Consider the following 17,725-nt stretch of genomic DNA (forward strand, 5'->3'; position numbering starts at 1 on the left):
GGCCCGGCGAGGGAGAGGAGGACCGGAATGTGATTTTTACCGAGGGGGACCCAGCTTCCCAAAACAAACCCACCCCAAAGGGTGGCAACACGATGTTCAGGGGGCCCGGAAGCCATAGCGGCACCCTGATGCTATGACTGTGAATTTGTAAATGATATTTAATAGCATCTTTTTACTAAGTGCTATCAGGCCAGAATCAATATTATCGATCCAACTACTGATACAAATACTCTGGATTTTTTTATCTGATTTTTAAGAATAAAATACCATTGAATATATTTGAAAGTCATCATTTAGACCAAAACTGCAAATTATCAGACTTAAATTGTTTTTGTTAAGTCATGTATTAACAACAATTAGCCTACACAACATGATCACACTTTTACTTTAAATAAAATTACAACAATCGACTGGATTTTTGACTTTAATGAGTTGTAAGCTCTAATCATCAAAATTAAAACAAAAAACTTTTGAAATGTGTTACTTTACATGTAATGAATCTAGAATATATGAAAGTTTCACTTTCTGAAATAAGTTACAAAAAAAAAACTTTTTCATTCTGATTTTTTCACCCTTGGTAAATATGATCAAAAAAGGCTGTGAAAATTAATCTGCATTGTTAATCCTTTTGATCTTTAATTTAAGCAATTCAGAGAAATCTAACCTTTCATTGTATAATAAGAATTTAAAATGGGGGAAATGTTATTATGAAATAAAAGCTTTTCTCAAATACACGTTGGACACAATTATTGGCACCCCTAGAAATTCTTATGAGGAATGTGCAGTTTGTCCTGTAAACTACATAAAAAGAAAAACTGTTAAATTCAAATCTGCGTTCGCTGGCTGGCACAGAGCCAGAGACACACAAGTTTTTAAAGCACTGCGCATTATAACCAATCACATACGATTCTGTTGAGCTTATGAATGCAAGGACCAATCAGAAGCGTTCAGATGAGTCATCGCCGAAGCGCCGCTATTTCGTCACCGCGCGCGCTCGCTGACTGAACTCTCTCCTCAGAAACAACAAAGTGAAGATGTACGAATGTAAGTAAGATATTAATTTCACAGTGTAAACAGCTTTAGAGATTATTATGGGAGTTTTTGAGAGTGCTTGAACTCGCTGGACTGAAGTGAAAATGTTCTTTGATAATGTAAACGTTCTTTGCTCTTTTTGTACAATAAAAGTGTTATGGGCTAATTAGTAACTTACAATGTTTTTATTAAATCCACATAAAATACAAAGTCAGTCGTATTATATGTTTATGGTATGACACTCATTTTATGGTATGACATCTGGTACTTAAGTAAAAAGACGGATTTTTAGTTAATATTACACTATTAGGCTAATTTGCCTATCGCCCATTATAGATCAGCTAACATAATCTATAAAGGTGCAAAATGCATTTACTTACACATATTTGAAAATCGAGATATTTCATGATATATTTTGGGAATATTTCGAATAAAAAAAATAATAATACATAAACCTATATCAGTTATACAGTGGTATTGTGGTTGCTGTGTTGTCATATGACAAACATGAGCCCCCCACCTTCACTCGTGTCCCCTCAAAAATTATGCCCCTGACATATAAATTATTTGTCAAATAAATGAAACATGATGAAATATTCATTTTACTTGAAATCGTTATAGATTACTTCTAGAGATTGCAATGATACACAGGGCTCTCAAGTTATAGCGAAAGTTTGGAGTGAGATTAGGGGAGGGGCCACACAAAGGGGAGGAGTCACTCAAAGGGGAGGGGCAAGTCAAAGGGGAGGAGCAACTCAAATATTTGCAGCACCCAATTTTTGCTAGCAGTTCAATTTTACCTATTGTTCATAATTGACCAGCACAAATAGAAGTTATAACATTTGGTAAATCTGATGAAAGACAAATTCATTCTAATAAAATAAAAAGATTTATGTATTTAAAAATAGAAATGTATCAAAAATAAAAATAAATTTTGCCTCAAACGAGCCAACTGAACAGCAGTACTCAATGTACATACTGTACACACATACATTACAGTACTTACCCTGAGCATGTATGTCAAACTGTGTGTGAGAGAGAGAGAGAGAGAGAGAGAACACATTTCAGCTTATGTTTATTTTTTTCTGTTGTAAATGTTTATTGCACATTTTGATGCCTGATGACAGGGGTAGAGGACTCCCACATAAAGCACTGTCATGATAATAGCGTTCCATCCAGAGCCAAACTGCTTCTAGATTTGGTTTTGTTCAAACCCACCATGTGGAAAACACACCGCATCTGAATTTGGGGAAGCCTCAGTGCTTTATATGGGAGCCCCCTACCCCTGTCATCAAGATGTGCAACAAACACAACAGAAAAAAATAAAATCATAAGCTGAAATGTGTTCTCTCTCTCTCTTTCTCACACACACACACACACACACAGACAGACAGAGAGAGAGCTTGACATACATGTTCAGGACAAGTTCTGTAATCCTACTGTGTGTGTACAGTATGTACATTGAGCACTGCTGTTCAGTTGGCATGTTTGGGGCCAAATTTCTTTGTATTTTTGATCCTTTTTTAAATATGTAAAACAATTTATTTTATTTGGATGAATTTGTCTGTCTTTTATCAGATTCACCAACTGTTATAACATCTCTAGTACTTTCCTTTCAGGAAGCCAAAGCTAAGTTAAAGCTTCTGGTTGCAAAGCAGTTGGAGTTGTTTTTTGACTGTATCAATAATACTTCAGCGAATTTGGCTATATTCCCCAACATCAGCTCTCACTATCTTTTCACAGGCAAGTGATTTCGTAGAGGAATCTTAAAATCGAAAAAATAAATGAAGAGGTTACCTACAGCATTCATCAGATCTTTCTCTTACAATTTACACTCCACGTGCGCGCGCATCCATGTTGCTTAGTAACGAACCCGCTTGCTGCAGAATCGCGTAATTTAAACGGAAACAACAACATCCTAATTTCTGATTGGCTGGTAGGTGGCATTTAACTCTATAGCTACAGAGTCGAGAGAGCTATGAACTCGGCAGAAAACTTACCTCAGTATTCCCTCATCTATTAATAGTAGGCTATATTAATTGTATAGTAATTGTAGCGGGACAAGTTATCCCTTCTCAGCGTGAGAAATACAAGGTGTGGCGTGAGAGCGTGTGAACTGGTTGAAATGCGTGAGTCTCACTCCGATTGCGTGAGACTTGAGAGCCCTGGATACATGACATGGTGAAAAATGACTGAATGAATAATACTTAAAGTAGGTTAGGATGAATTTTTAAATTGTGCCCCCTAAAAGCACAAGTGGCCCCTGTCTGGCATTTTTGTAAAATGTTACCAAACTGCCTGGAAGAGGACGTGTGTCTGTATCGTCCTAATGCACGGTGAGAAGGATAGTTTGAGTGGCTAAAGACTCTCCAAGGACCACAGCTGGAGAATTGCACAAAATAGTTGAGTGTCGGAGTCAGAAAACCTTAAAAACAGCACCTACATCACCACATGTTGTTTGGGAGGGTTTCAAGAAAAATTATCCTCTCATCCAAAAACAAACTCCAGCATATTCAGTTATCAGACACGACTGGAACTTCAAATGGCACTGGCTTCTATGGTCAGATGAAACTAGAAAATTAGCTTTTTAGCAGCAAACACTCAAGATGGGTTTGGTGAACACAGGGATAAAAAGTACCCCATGTGTACAATGAAATATACTGCTGTATTTTTGATGTTGTGGGCCTATATTTCTGCTGGAGGTCCTGGACATCTTGTTTAGACACATGGTATCATGGATTCTATCAAATACCAACAGATAAAAAATCAATAAATGACTGACTCCGTTAGAAATCTTATAATGGGCCATGTTTTGATCTTCCAACCGTACAATAATCCAAACACAAACCTCAAAAACAACACAAAAATGGGTCACTGATCACAAAGCCAAGCTTCTGGAGCTGGGAATCTAAAGGGTCTGGAGTGATTCTGGATGAAGGAATGGTCTCTGATCTCTTGTCAGGTGTTCTCTAACCTCATCAGGCATTATAGGAGAAATTTAGAGCTGTTAAACTGGCAAATGGAGGTTTCAAAAAGTATTGAATAAAAGGGTGCCGTTAATTGTGGCCAATGTGTATTAGAGAAAAACATTTATTTCATAATGATATCCCTCCATTTTAAATTCTTATTATCCAATGAAATGTTAGAATTTTGTGAACTTTTTAAATAAAAGATCAAAAGGATTAACAATGCAGATTAATTTACACAGCCTTCTTTGATCATATTTACCTATTTACATATGAATAACGAATCTCTTAAATTAGGACGCTGCCCATCTGTCAGCGGGCACTGTTGGGTGTGCCCAGTGTACCTGTCTATTGTCCAAATGCAGTATCTTCGCCCCAGGAACAGTTGGGACGGACTTGGACAACAGCGCTGTTTCCGCTCACAGGCATGACTTGCAACACACACGTTTGTTTCTGTGAATTGTGGGGACTTTCCATAGACTTCTATTACTTTTATACTGACCAAACAATATTTTTTATTCCCTACCCTACCCTAACCCTAAACCTACCACTTACAGAAAACATGTTTGCATTATTACATTTCTGCAGGCCGGTCCCCACAATGTCAAAAATGTCAGGTTTTACTATCCTTGTGGGGACATTTGGTCCCCAAAATGTAGCATACACAAGTACACGCACACACACACACACACACACGCATACGTTTGCTTAGGTATCTAACTGGAGACACTGCATAGTTGTTTTTATAAGCTAGTTATAAATACAGTAAGCTAACCCTAACAGAAAAATTTCTGCATTTTTACAAAAAACAAACCTTTGTCTCTGGAGAACAAAAACAGCTTATTGAATATAGATGACTATGAGGCTTTCTCTGATGAGCTCTTCTCGTCCTCTGCTGGTGAGACAGAGAACTGTGCCTCAGAGAGAGGAGAGGCAGTGTCGCACTCCAAAATACAGTCGAAACGGGAGGGAGGGAGGGAGGGAGGGTAGGACCATTGTGAAGGGACAATAGGAAATTTGCTGACAGTGGGTGCGGTGCTCAGCATCCGAAGGGCTGGTTGTGATCACCAAAACAGGAAATTATTGGTCCACTATGTGTTCTTTGTAAACAACATTCAAATTTGATAAAAACCTCTTAAAGGTTGATATGTCATCAGATGACGTTAGTGATTAGTTAATATATTTCTCTAATCATACATTTCAGTGCCTATACACTAGTTTTATGAAGCCAGACTGAAATTTAAGTTGTTTCATTTCATATAGTCTACAAGATCATTATTCTGCAAAAAGTGATTTTCTTACTTAGCATTTTTGTCTTGTTTTACCGTAGGCTACAAGTAGGCCTATCTATTCTAAAATCAAGAGGCTTTTAACTGAACCTAGGCTACTTGACAAGCAAGATGATAAGATATTAAATCTTGTTTTCTCAGTCATTTATCAAAATTAGGCCATGCAGTTCAGAAAAATAAAAACTGTCTTATTTTTAGAACAAGTTTATTATTCTGACTTGGCTGCTTTTTTTCCCTGTCTTTTAAAAGTCCTGTCGTAATTACTGAGGATAGCTGTCCACATGCATTATCGTAAAACAATCTGCCTTTTTCGCGGAATTTCGTACCGTTCGAGTGTTGGAAACAAACAGAAGCATTATTAGAAGTCAGTGTATCATCAGAATGACTTTGAAACTAATATTTGAAGGTAAAAATCTTAAAAACAGTTGCTTTAAGCAAGAACTTGAATACATAGCCTGTCAGAAAACAAGACTTCCTATTAATATGTCACACCATTTTTCTTTTCAAGTAAATGTCTAGCCTATTTATTTAAGAATGTTTAGATATTGGAGCTGAAAAACCAGGAAAGTTCATTTTGCAGTGCAGTGCTGCTGTATTTCTGGGCAAACTAGCCTACTTTAGCATACATTCAGTCAGCAATAATCAGTCAAGAGGTTGTCTTCTCATCTGAGCTCTTGGAGACACACAGCAGTCCTGTCCCACATTAGTAGGCTACAGCACTCTTTGATGTGAAACATGGATCTTATCAGTATTAGTAAAAGCATGCCAGGAGCCACATGACCTCCAACTCAGTGCTGCCCCAAATGGGTCTATTGCTCATTAATTTGAGAAATATTGAAGCCACAAGATACCACAAGGTCCTATAGATGCACACAATTGAGAAGTGAAAAGGCTAATCTGAGCAAGGGGTGCCCTCTGCTGCCAAATATGTGAAAATAATATTTATTTGTTAATAATGAAAAATCAAAATGTGGTTTGGCCTTCATTTCAAAATACAGTTTGGTGAAAAGGCCTATTTCTCACTATACATTCAACTACATGCTTTCTGAAAGTTAACCAGATGTCAAACTGACCAATTAAAGTACTAAATTCCATGGTTTTATGCATTTATTTGATAAAAAAAACAGTAAAAATAGTAATATTGTGAAAAATTATTGCAATTTAAAATAACTCTTTTTTTTTCTATTTTAATGCATTTTAAAATGTAATTTAGTCCTGTGATGTCAAATCTAAATTTTCAACAGCCATTACGCCACTCTTCAGTGTCACATTATCCTTCAGAAACCATTCTAATGTGATGATTTTCTGCTCAAGAAACATTACTTGAGTATCAATAAAAACTGCAGTTTGGTGAAAAGGTTTATTTTTTATAATACATTCAACTTACATGCTTTCAAAGAATTAACCAAATGTCAAGTCAACAAATAAAAGGTGAAATTTCTTGCGGCCTTTAGAGCTACTCTATTTTGTAAATTAATAAATGAATTATTCATGTTTGTTTTATTTCCATGTCTCTAAAATCTCAAGACCTTTCTCTCACCTTGCTCACACTCAGTGACGTTCAGCAAGATGGCCTTGAGGTGCTTGTCTATATGTTGGGAACTCACTCAAAGGTCAACTGTGCCCTCACAAACACAAACATGCCAAAAGCCCAACATGACTGACAAATGTCTCCTTGTCAAACACACCTCAAGACAGGGTGAAAAAGCCAACAGTGCCCAAAACTATTTTAAAATCTAGCAGAGTCAGAGTACAGTATTTGACATTTGCCTGTAACTGTGAAAACCCTCACAAATGACTGTCAATACCACATAATGCAAAATCTATATTTTGGTTAGTTTTTAATTAGGTTCAGAACTGTTTTTGAACAGAAATGACTAGAGAAAGGTAGAAATAAAGGGCTGTTCAAAAAACTTTTAAGTGAAATAGACTTTTGAAGAATGCTGGGCATAATGGTTAGTAATCATAAAAGAGCCAGCGGAGATGTCAGAGATAAAACTCTTAATGCACACTCTTACCTCTCTGTTCACCTGAGGACATGCGGCTGTCAGTCAGTCAGACAGGCCTAATGGATTCACTCTGTCTCCCTCACTCACACACACACACACACACACATCAGAGATCCCTCTGGCTCTCTCTGTCTAACAGACCACTGCCCATTCCAATAGCAATAAGAATAGATTTGGTTTCTTTTGTGCCTTTCACAAACCAAAAGATCTCAAAAAAGCATGAGAATAGAATAAATCAGCTGGATGTCGACCATCTATAGGCTTACCCCTATAACGCGTTACAATATTTGATAAGCAAATGTCTAAGGCCTGCAAATTATCAACATGATCAAAACTTTGCTGAAAAACCTGTTGTAGCCTATACACTATGCGCTACATGCCTTCTGATGCTTTCTGTTTTTGAGCAAGTAAAAGGCCTTTTAGTATCATTCTAGAAACATCTTCAGGTTGTGGTTCACGTGTCGTTCTGCTGTGCAGTCTTTAGTGATTTTTGTAAAATAAACACAAGAATACCTTAGTAATATTTCAAGATGAACATTCAAAGATGAAGTTTACTCGATTATCCATACATAAAAAAAAAAAAATCATGTTAAAATGAGAATATTTTTGAGGAACCTTTATACATCTTTCAATCATCATTGGATTGCACTGCATTATATGTTTTGTGTTCCACAATTAAAACTGCAAAGCTTTGATAAAAATAAACTAAGCATTTAAATATCATAAGTTAATGATTTTTAAATTTTGAATAATTTTTTTCCCCCTTCTCTGTGAGCTCCATATTCTCACTATATCATACTATATGGGCCATATAGTAAAAAATGCAACTTTTAAAAAATTTTACTTAAAGAGTCAAAAACAAACAAAAAAATCGGACTTTTATTTCAGTAATACAGAGTAATGCTCTAAACATCTTGTAACATCTAAAGCACTTTAGAAGACCTGTAGAAGTGAGTTTAGATTCCTACTATCGAGAATGAAGAAGTTAAAGTTCACTGCAAAATATTATATATGTCCTTTCTCTGATCTAAATGTTTCAATAAGACATAATTTCATGTTTTCGATATCGATCAAACTTTTACCTAATATCCCAATCAACTAACAAAAGCCAGGTCTTTCATAATTTCATCCTTCAGGAAATGACATCATTTTGGAGGGAAGACAAGAGCACAAACATTAGTAAGCGTTATCAATGGATTTAATTCATTCTGTGATGTTTTGTGTTATTAACTGGTATTGTCCCACTGTAAAACAATCACTGTTTGATAAAATAATGTAAACTTGCAGGACACCCTTTCTCTCAACCCCACACTAAGCAGTTTGTGAAAGTCAAGCTATAATTATTCCATTTTAAGTGTCTGAGCTTAACCACACACTCTCAGAAATAAAGGTGCAAAAGCTGTCACTGGGGCAGTGCCTTTTCAAAGGTACATTTTTGTACATTTTAGGTACTAATATGTACACTTTCAGTACTAATATGTACCTTTAAGGTGCCAATATGTACCCTTTAGGTACAAAGGTGTACCTTTTGAAAAGGTACGACCCCAGTGACAGCTTTTGTACCTTTTTTGTTTTCTTAGAGTGCAGCATATTTTTTATGTCATTGAGTTCAAAAGGTACTGCATAAGAGGAATGACTCAGTTACAGCATCTAAGCGTGATCTAATGAGTTTCGGCATCACTGATGCTGAGAGAGAGACGGATGCAGGGCAGACACTATTACGGCAGTGACAGAAAGAAGTTTTGATTGTGAAACAGAGAGTGGAGCCAGTGATCACATCCAGCTCGTGTTTGGTGGATGACAGCTTAAACAAAACGTCATCACTGTCTAAACACTGATTAAATTGCAATGAAAGAAGACTCGCTGCCTTTTAGCAAGACTGTTGAGTCTACAAAAGAGCAACGAGTAGCCTACACCAGAGGTTTTCAAACCTGTCCTGGAGGGCCCCCTGCCCTGCACATTTTGTATGTCTGCCTAATCAGACACCCAATTTAGTTCTTGCTGTCTCTACTAATGAGCTGATGAGTGGAATCAGGTGTGTTAGATGAGGGAGACATACAAAATGTGCAGGGCAGGGGGTCCTCCAGGACAGGTTGGAAAACCTCTGGCCTACATTACAGTACAGTACCATTCAAAGGTTTGGCATCAGTAAGATTTTAATGGCTTTGAAAGAATTCTCTTATGCTCACAGAGGCTGCATTTATTTGATTGGAAAATACAGTAAAAACAGTAATGTTATACAACAATTTCAAATAGCTGTTTTCCATTTGAATAGATTTTAAAATGTAATTTACTCCTGTGAGGCATAGCTGAATTTTCAGTCTTCAGTGTCAAACAATCAACTATCGTTCACACGTTAAATAGTTATAATTAATTTTTATGTTATGGTGTGGTTTGTAGATGCATGTTTTCACTGCAATAATGCTTGCAAATTATGAAGTAAAAAAAATGTCATAAAATATAAAAGAATATAAAGCCCCTCTTTATGTAAGCATGCACACTGCCCTCTGGTGTATCGATGTGTGCACACCAGCCACGTCCCAAATCATCACTGTCCCAGAACAGGCACCCTGCCAGTGGCAATGACATCACCCACCTCAAAACACAGACTGACACTCACAATTAGCCTCGTTCTGTGTGGGTATGTGTGACAGGGCTGCTACATTCACTCCGTCTGACGACTTGAGACTGACTGCAGTGATGGCCTGAATTACCTCTGGGTACAGAGGGTTTTTAGAGAGGGCAGTGAAAGGTCCTGTACCATTTCCAGCAAATTTCTTTCTATCTTTGTACAAAAGGAAGATACACAGCTCACAATTAAAGATGGAAATTGTTCAAAAAGTGTGGCAAATATGTCTGGAATTAGTTTTGTGTTTTGAAAGTTCATGTATAGCAAGCTATTCCCAGCTATTCCAAGTCTCTGCCCAAGTGTTTTGTTGCTAGACAGAGTAACAAAGTGAAGTGAAGAAAGACTGTGAGTCCTACACTCCTTGAAAATAATACAACATGACACAGTAGACAGAAATAATTGGACATCGGTGATGTCATGTCTTAAGGTCTGAGTCTGCAGTGGAGGAATAACTGGACATTGATCTGATGTGAAGTGTTTTGCCGACTGGTCTACCTTTTCATACTCAGGCTGTGAGGAAGAGATACAAATTGCATTGCAACTCACACATATGTACACATGCACACATCTTAGGAATGGGAAAGGAAGTATAACAGACAACACAATTTGTAGCAATGTAGGATGACCTCAAGAAAGTGTTTTAGGGACAGTTTTCTCTGCTGTATTCCCCTACAAAAATAAAAATAAACAAATAAATGATATATTGTCACACTATCACACTTTCTGGACTTTATGTTTGCACGGTCTTCACTGTCTTGTTAGTTGACATGGTTATTGATTTGATTTTGTCATTCTGTTCAGTTGTGTCTTGTTAATTATCCTCATTTGGTCTTTGTATTTAAGTTCCTGTCTGTTCAGTTTGAGTTGGTTGGGTCTTAAACGGTAATATTATGTGTCAGTAGCCTACCCTTGCTTGGAATTACCCATCTGTGGATTTCTTAAAGACTGTTTATCTTCATCTTCATCTTTGTGCGTGTTCATCGACACAGTAAGTGTGACATATATAATTATTAATAAATTGAAAATATATTTTTTAATAAATTAAATTACATAATTATAGCTGCCATACTTGTCATCATTATTATTATTATTATTATTATTATTATTATTGTGATGATGATTTATCTTCCATATCCCCCCGCATATATATTGTTACAGACCTATATATATATATATATATATATATATATATATAGGACTGTAACAATTCAGTGAACTCATGATACGATATGATTCATGATACTTTTTTTTTTTTTTCAAAAAGTTTAACAAAATGAGATTTAAGACAAATTATAAATGAAATTTCAAAACAAACCCCAAATCAAATAAATATAACAAACTGAGCCTGTGCCTGTGCTCTTTCCATTTTAAATTAGAGGCAACCACAGCATGAACAGTTTTTAATCTAAATTAGATTTTTCAAAATTTGAACCAATAAAAAAAAAAAATCTGACTTTAGTTTTGTGAAACTATACCACATAAAGCATCTGCATGAAACAAAAACAGCAGACAGGCTGAATGAGAACGCAAATCCACTCTCTGCCAGCAGGTGGCGCTTCTGGAACAGCGGCGATATGGTGTTTTCTTAGTTGCTGCTGTAAAGAAAGCAGCGCTTATGAACTCCGCTTTAATATGCATTATACAGAGGCAAGATGAAAAGAAAATGCTATCTAAACTAAGACAGTCAATTCTCCTCAGAGGTACATTCCTATGAACCCTTACCCCCAATTGTATCTCAATTCATTTTATCATCTCATCCGATTTCAGTCGTCACATATTTGTATCAATTTTCAACTGGCACGGGGTGCATTGTTACAGCCCTGATATTATTTTATAACACTGGAATAATTTCTCCTATGCATTTTCAAAGCACTTTTGATATTTTAAGTATGCAAAAGTTAGAAGGACTGTGCTTATACATGCTGCCAACAATGTTGTTTATGTTTTATATTTTTCAGTTTGAACTACTTTAGTATTACACGTGTAATCTAGATGTGTTTTGGGATTATGGCATGTTCATCGGGCAGGTGGCATGGCCAGCAGTCTGGTGCTTTACCCTGACCTGACCCAGAACCAGAACCAGGTGCTGGGCTGTGATTATGAGTCTCAGAAGACCATCCAGCCTGCAGCCTTCCCAGAGGCCTCCATATGGACACCAACTGCAATCTGTGACGAACGCTTATGAGCACAATCGCTTTTCATCCACATAAACATGAACATACCATGGTTGTACCAAATGTAGTTAATAGAGTGGGGGTTAATATGTATATTTAATTGTCTTAAGATTTTCATGGTGCTGGATAATTTATTGTTGCAAAGAAATCATATACAGGCTATTCCAGTCAAAAGTGAAGTGTAACATAAACACAAGACTTTGTTTTTAGTAGATACAAAGGATCTCTAAGACCATAAACATTGATTTATTTTACAATTACCTTCTCAGACTGAATACATGTTTGTATTCATTTGACAAATCCATGATTTCGAATCCAAGATGTGAGAATCGTTATTTTCCATCCAAGAATACAGGCTTATTCATGTGCGTGTCACATTGTTGAGCAGACCAGGAACTCTCATTTTGTTCCCTTGTATACTGACATAATTTCCCTTGGCACTGGGTCACATTACATGCTGACACAGGGTGCATTTTTTCAGATAATTTTACTCAGACTGCCACACTGCATTAAGCATTTTACTTTGGAAAACAAGAACCCCAGACTGATTTACCCTAGGCAGGTTTTGAGGCATGAAATTCAAGCTGAATAAAAGACTGTAGGATGTGTGACAGTGTATTGAAAGATGGGAAGCAGGATGCATACTTCAAACCATATCTGGCAGTGTTTGTGTTGAGTGTTATTTCTGTTATATGAGCTGAAATGGTCTGTGTATGCGTGTGTGTGTGTGTTTGTGTGTTAATGCATGTTTGAGGGTATGCGAGTCAGAGTGGGCTGGGTTATCAGAGCAGAGAGACAGAAGGCAGTTTGCGGTGGACAGGGGGAAATTTCACATTCTTCATCTCAACTTTGCTCGTCGCAGTCATCCGCACATTGCTGCGTGTCACTGGCAGCTTGATTATCATTCTTCTTGTTCAAACACTTAGTTTCTCTTACTAACTTCTACCAGAATAGTTATTTCTTTAGATTGCTTTATTAGTGTCCTTTCATTCTATATCTGACAGTCTGGCTTCGTTTACATATTTTATTTGCATAACCTAATGCAATTTGGTGGTACCAGATGGAGTCAAAGCATCATGGACCTCGACCTCAAAGACCCACAAGGTAAAAATGTCTGTCTGTCTTTCTTTTTTTCTTTTTTTTAATCATTTTTCACCTCTGTTGCCAAACTTTACTCATATCCTTTGTGGTGAATCATTTCCTTTAAATTCTGCTCCATTCATCACCTTTCTGTCTGTCTCCTCCTGTTTCTATTTTCAATTTGCCTGGCTTTTTGTCCTCTTCTGTACCCCTCCATTCCATCTTATGTCTTTTTCAAAGCACAATTTCTATCTATCTCTTTCCATTTTAACTTTTCTCCTTTAATTTAGGTCTAATTTAGGTTTTGAAACATTTGAACTGGTTAAAGCTGGTTGTTGGCCGGTCCAAGCTGATTAACTGGGACAAGATGGTGATTAGCTTGTTATTATCTAGGCTGACCGTCTTGGACCACCAACAAACCACCTACAGTTGGTCAAACCAACTTGGTTTTGGAACAAGATGCCCGGTCAATCGGCTAACCTTACTTTTTTCTAGCCTTACCAGCTTGAAACCAGCTACCATTTTCCAAAACACAACCTTATTTATTTTTAGCATGACATGATTTGAAATTTGCCTGCAATGTCTAGTGCTTTGTAATACTAAATTGACATGAAGTGCATTATACGTGTTGGTTGACAAATAAAAATACTAGCATTAGCTTGAATGGGGGTGAGTGAGTGTGCATTGCTGAATTAACTTAACTGCCAGTTCAGGATGGACTGCAGTACACAGCTTGATGTAATACAGTGTGAAAGACTGTCTACTGAAGACCAAGCTCTTTATGAACAGTCACAGTTCATTTACAGAGGATGATGATAGTAAAGAAGAAAGTCACTTTGGTATACAGCGTTTTATCCACTTGTTACACCAACACACTTTCTTATTGCCCCTACATTGCAGTCCAGCCATGCCTTTCGTAGGTTGGCCCCACACAAATGGATGTGGAGGCCCAGGTCGGATGTTGCTACGTGAGATGCTTTGGCAGCTGGAGCAAAGAGTACTTCAGGTTCAAGAGGAGGAGTTCCAGTACTGCATCTCCCGTGGCATTCTGGGATACCGTCACCCCCCAGCATACCCAAGCCTGCTTGCCCTTATACCTGCCTCTGAACACCGCCAGCTAGAGCGCCTCTGTGGCCGCATTCAACCCTCACACACTGCCATTGTACTTTCCAGGTAAAACAAGATCTCTCTCTTTTGCCTTGCTTGCTTCAATTTCTAGGTATTCTTCAAATGTTCTTAAAATGCTCTAAAATGGCTTTTAAATGCTCGAAAAATAGCTACAATATAAAAATACAAACCAATATATAGCTTTCACTATTTAAAAAATAAAAATTGAACATTCTATTCAGTTTAAAAACATAAGAGGGAGTTAAATAATGACAGAATTTTCATTTTTAAATTATGATAGAACATTCATTTTGAGATGAACTAGCCCTTTAAGTATATTACAATATGACAAAACTCTGCAGAATTATTTTCATGATTTTGTCTGTGTTTGTTTTCCAGACAGATTTGGGGATTTTTCGAGGAGCGTCTCGCTGAAGAACACAAGATCCAGGGGGCGTGGTTGGATCCAGATCCAACTCCTCCTACCTTACATATACTTAAACCTACCCGTCTCCACCCCCTGATCCCTAAACCCGCCCATCTCCACCCCTAAACCTACCAGTCTTCACCCCCTAGATGTGGATCCATCCACGCCCCCTGGATCTTGTGTTGTACAGCGAGCCCTACTTGGATTTTTCTGTGACACTTTGTGCATGTTACATGATTATGCCAATAAGTGTCGACAAGTGACTTGAACGTTATGATTTACCAAAATCCTGTCTCTGAAGTGACTGTCTTTATGAGTTAGTTATTGAATTATTCACTTGGTGAATAATGGACAGATTATTGCAATGGTTGATTTGGAACTCTCTTTTTTGACAGCAAAAAGACAAAACAGTCTAAAATTAAAGTTACTCAATATTAACCACTTGTTTATTAAACTGCTGTATAAAATTATGGAGCGCTGCGTATGTGGAAAAAATAAATATTATGGTCACAATCTAAGAATGCCATGTTTTACTAATTCATTCTCTCATTTTAGGTAAATCGTGGCCACACTGTTCTAATTAGTTCCCTTGTTTTAATTTAGTGAAATTTTGGCCATGCTTTAACTAAAACAAGAGAACAAATTAATAAAATAAGAGAACAAATTCTTAATTTTTTTTTTTCATGTCATGCAGGGCTCTGTACAAAAGCAGTACTCACTCGCAATTATGCTGTTGATCTACATATCAGCACAACTGTGATTTTCTGTGCTCCTGTGATATTGCTTTATTATTTTAATTTTTTTTTTTTTTTTTTTTATTGTGCTCCATCAAGGCTCCATGATCTTTTGTCCCACAATGACATCCCTCCCTGGGAACTGGTGGGCGTCTTCAAGCAAGTTCTTAGAGACTTCCTGAGGAGACAGGAAGACGGCATGCAGAGACGTCCAGCGCCTTCAGCTCCAACAATTCTTTCTGCTCCCAGTCCACCTACAGAGAGTAACGAGAGAAATCGCATTGTTGGAAATGCATCTAGTTCTTTATCAGAGGAGTCAGGGAAGCACAGGGAGGAAATTCCTACTATTTCTAGTTATGTTGATAAACATTTGCGTGCCGCCTGCCCCTACTCCATCCACAGAGATTGGAGTCTGCCCTTTTGCCATCCTTTTGCTTATGAGGCCTACAGCACCACATTGTGAGACACTTAATTGTAGACATTCAACATGTTCTCATTATGTTTTGGCAAATTGGTGGCTAATTTGTATGAATTTGTAGTCTCATTTCTCATTTATGTTTTTTTATGATCTCCTTCCATCCCGCTGATTGTTAGGTTTAGGGGTGGACCTTAACTTAAAGCTTTTTAAATTTACTAAAAATCATACATTTTCATACAAATCACATCCTACAAATTCATATGAAATAGCCACCTCTTAAATAATTGTTTCCTCATGAGAAAGTCATGCAACCATTTTCTATGTCTTCCCTGTTTGCAAATTCCCTAGGTCTCAGATCTAAACACAGATCTACACTTGCATTGAAAAATCAAATCCTGTGCTCAAGTTTAAGTAAATCAGACTGATTAAAAGTGATTAACATGATGATGTTTGTAATGTTAAAATTTGGAAGATGAGCTATAATCTTTTCGTAATCAATAAGACAACAAATTATTATTTAAATTGTGTCTATTTATAGCTAGACTACTTTTTGTGGTTTTATATCAGGTTTTTTTTTGTTTGTTTGTTTGTATTTTTGTTTTTGCCATTTTTGGAGTTTGGTCATTATGAATTGTTGACAAGAGTATATTCATTCTTCCAAAAAAAACAAAAAAACTTGTGTTCAATGGACAAAATAAAAGCGTCAAAAAAGCACATAGGTATGGCATGAGGGTGAGTAAATAATTACAGAATTTTCATTCTGATCATTTAATGTTCTTAGAATTATTGCTTTAATATTGCTGTATAACTTTAGAACTGCCTTTGTATTTGTGTGCATTTGTTTCTAATTACAATAACACTTTTTCTTTGTGCTGCAGCTTTCCAGGGTCTACAGCTAATGATCAAACTGAAAGTAGCACACACACATAAGCACATACACCCAGAGCAGTCAACCCAGATATCCAACCTAATCTGTCATTTTTTTTCGTAGTTATATTTCTGGATTACAGAGCAGAGATTAGCCTGAGGGGAGAGGATTGCACCACTGGCTTTGCGCATCAGTGGTCTTGTTTGCTGCATGTACCCATGAACCACCTACAGTTGCACTCTCACCTCTCCCATGCATTTTAAATCACAGTTGCAATCTTTTCTTGTATTTTATCATATAGTGACAGAACTGTGTTTGTCATGTAGCATGGACTGAAGGTGGCAGACAAAGTACAGGTTTGGTAGTTGTTCGCAGTGAGGGCTGTTCATAAAGCTATCTCACAGTAGTGTTAAACAGGGTAAAAGCAAACATGTGACAACTACTCTTGACTGCTGAATAAGTGTTGGGTCAGACAAAGTGAAGTTCTCTTCTAGAGTGGACACTGTGTTTATTACCGCAAAAACCTGCAGATGCAAAATCAAATATAGTATATTATATAAATATTGTCTTATATTTTCTGCATATACTTTTGTTGTTGACTCTTCTACAGAAAAAAGAGAAAAGATACTGATACTTTTGTGTAACGATTCATTTTATTTATTTGCTTCTGTGGACCCTGCTTTATTGTTATCCTCATGTCCATTGTCAGTGAAATGTCTGCACAATTAAATTTGAACAAAACTTAATTTGTATTTTTATAGTTATTATTTCTCACACCACTGTTGCCAAGTCAACTTTTATAAGAGACTGTTTTTCTTGTTTTTCAGACCAGGTTGCTTCTAGCATCTCACATTGGTTTTTGATAACAAATACATAATACAGTAGGCTAATACACAGTTCTATCTATCTATCTATCTATCTATCTATCTATCTATCTGTCTATCTGTCTATCTGTCTGTCTGTCTGTCTGTCTGTCTGTCTATCTATCTATC

At 36.8% G+C, this 17,725-nt stretch overlaps 1 protein-coding gene across 4 annotated transcripts; it reads left to right on the plus strand.

Annotated features, from left to right (window-relative positions):
- Positions 1 to 33: 33 nt before the first annotated feature.
- Positions 34 to 17,464, plus strand: rd3l (RD3 like). 4 transcript variants are annotated; one of them, XM_058755743.1, is made up of 5 exons: positions 34 to 1,044; positions 4,296 to 4,423; positions 14,080 to 14,352; positions 15,547 to 15,906; positions 16,214 to 17,464. In XM_058755743.1, exons 3-5 carry the CDS (start codon positions 14,087 to 14,089, stop codon positions 16,224 to 16,226), a joined length of 639 nt encoding a protein of 212 aa, XP_058611726.1. In that variant the 5' UTR covers positions 34 to 1,044; positions 4,296 to 4,423; positions 14,080 to 14,086; the 3' UTR covers positions 16,227 to 17,464. The 4 variants fall into 4 exon arrangements, with proteins under 4 accessions (XP_058611726.1, XP_058611724.1, XP_058611725.1 ...); XM_058755741.1 differs by lacking the exons at positions 34 to 1,044; positions 4,296 to 4,423 and adding an exon at positions 12,999 to 13,203; XM_058755742.1 differs by lacking the exons at positions 34 to 1,044; positions 4,296 to 4,423 and adding an exon at positions 12,999 to 13,203 and having other exon boundaries at positions 15,547 to 17,464.
- Positions 17,465 to 17,725: the final 261 nt, after the last annotated feature.

This window comes from Onychostoma macrolepis, chromosome 20 (genome assembly GCF_012432095.1).
Source record: "Onychostoma macrolepis isolate SWU-2019 chromosome 20, ASM1243209v1, whole genome shotgun sequence".
Taxonomy (NCBI): Eukaryota; Metazoa; Chordata; class Actinopteri; order Cypriniformes; family Cyprinidae; genus Onychostoma; species Onychostoma macrolepis.

Excerpts from the sequence above, each read along its gene's own strand:
- rd3l (XM_058755740.1), top strand. The coding sequence starts at position 13,961 with ATGAACAGTCACAGTTCATTTACAGAGGATGATGATAGTAAAGAAGAA. Across the intron at positions 14,353-15,546 it reads ACTGCCATTGTACTTTCCAG|GCTCCATGATCTTTTGTCCC; the intron begins GTAAAACAAGAT and ends TGCTCCATCAAG.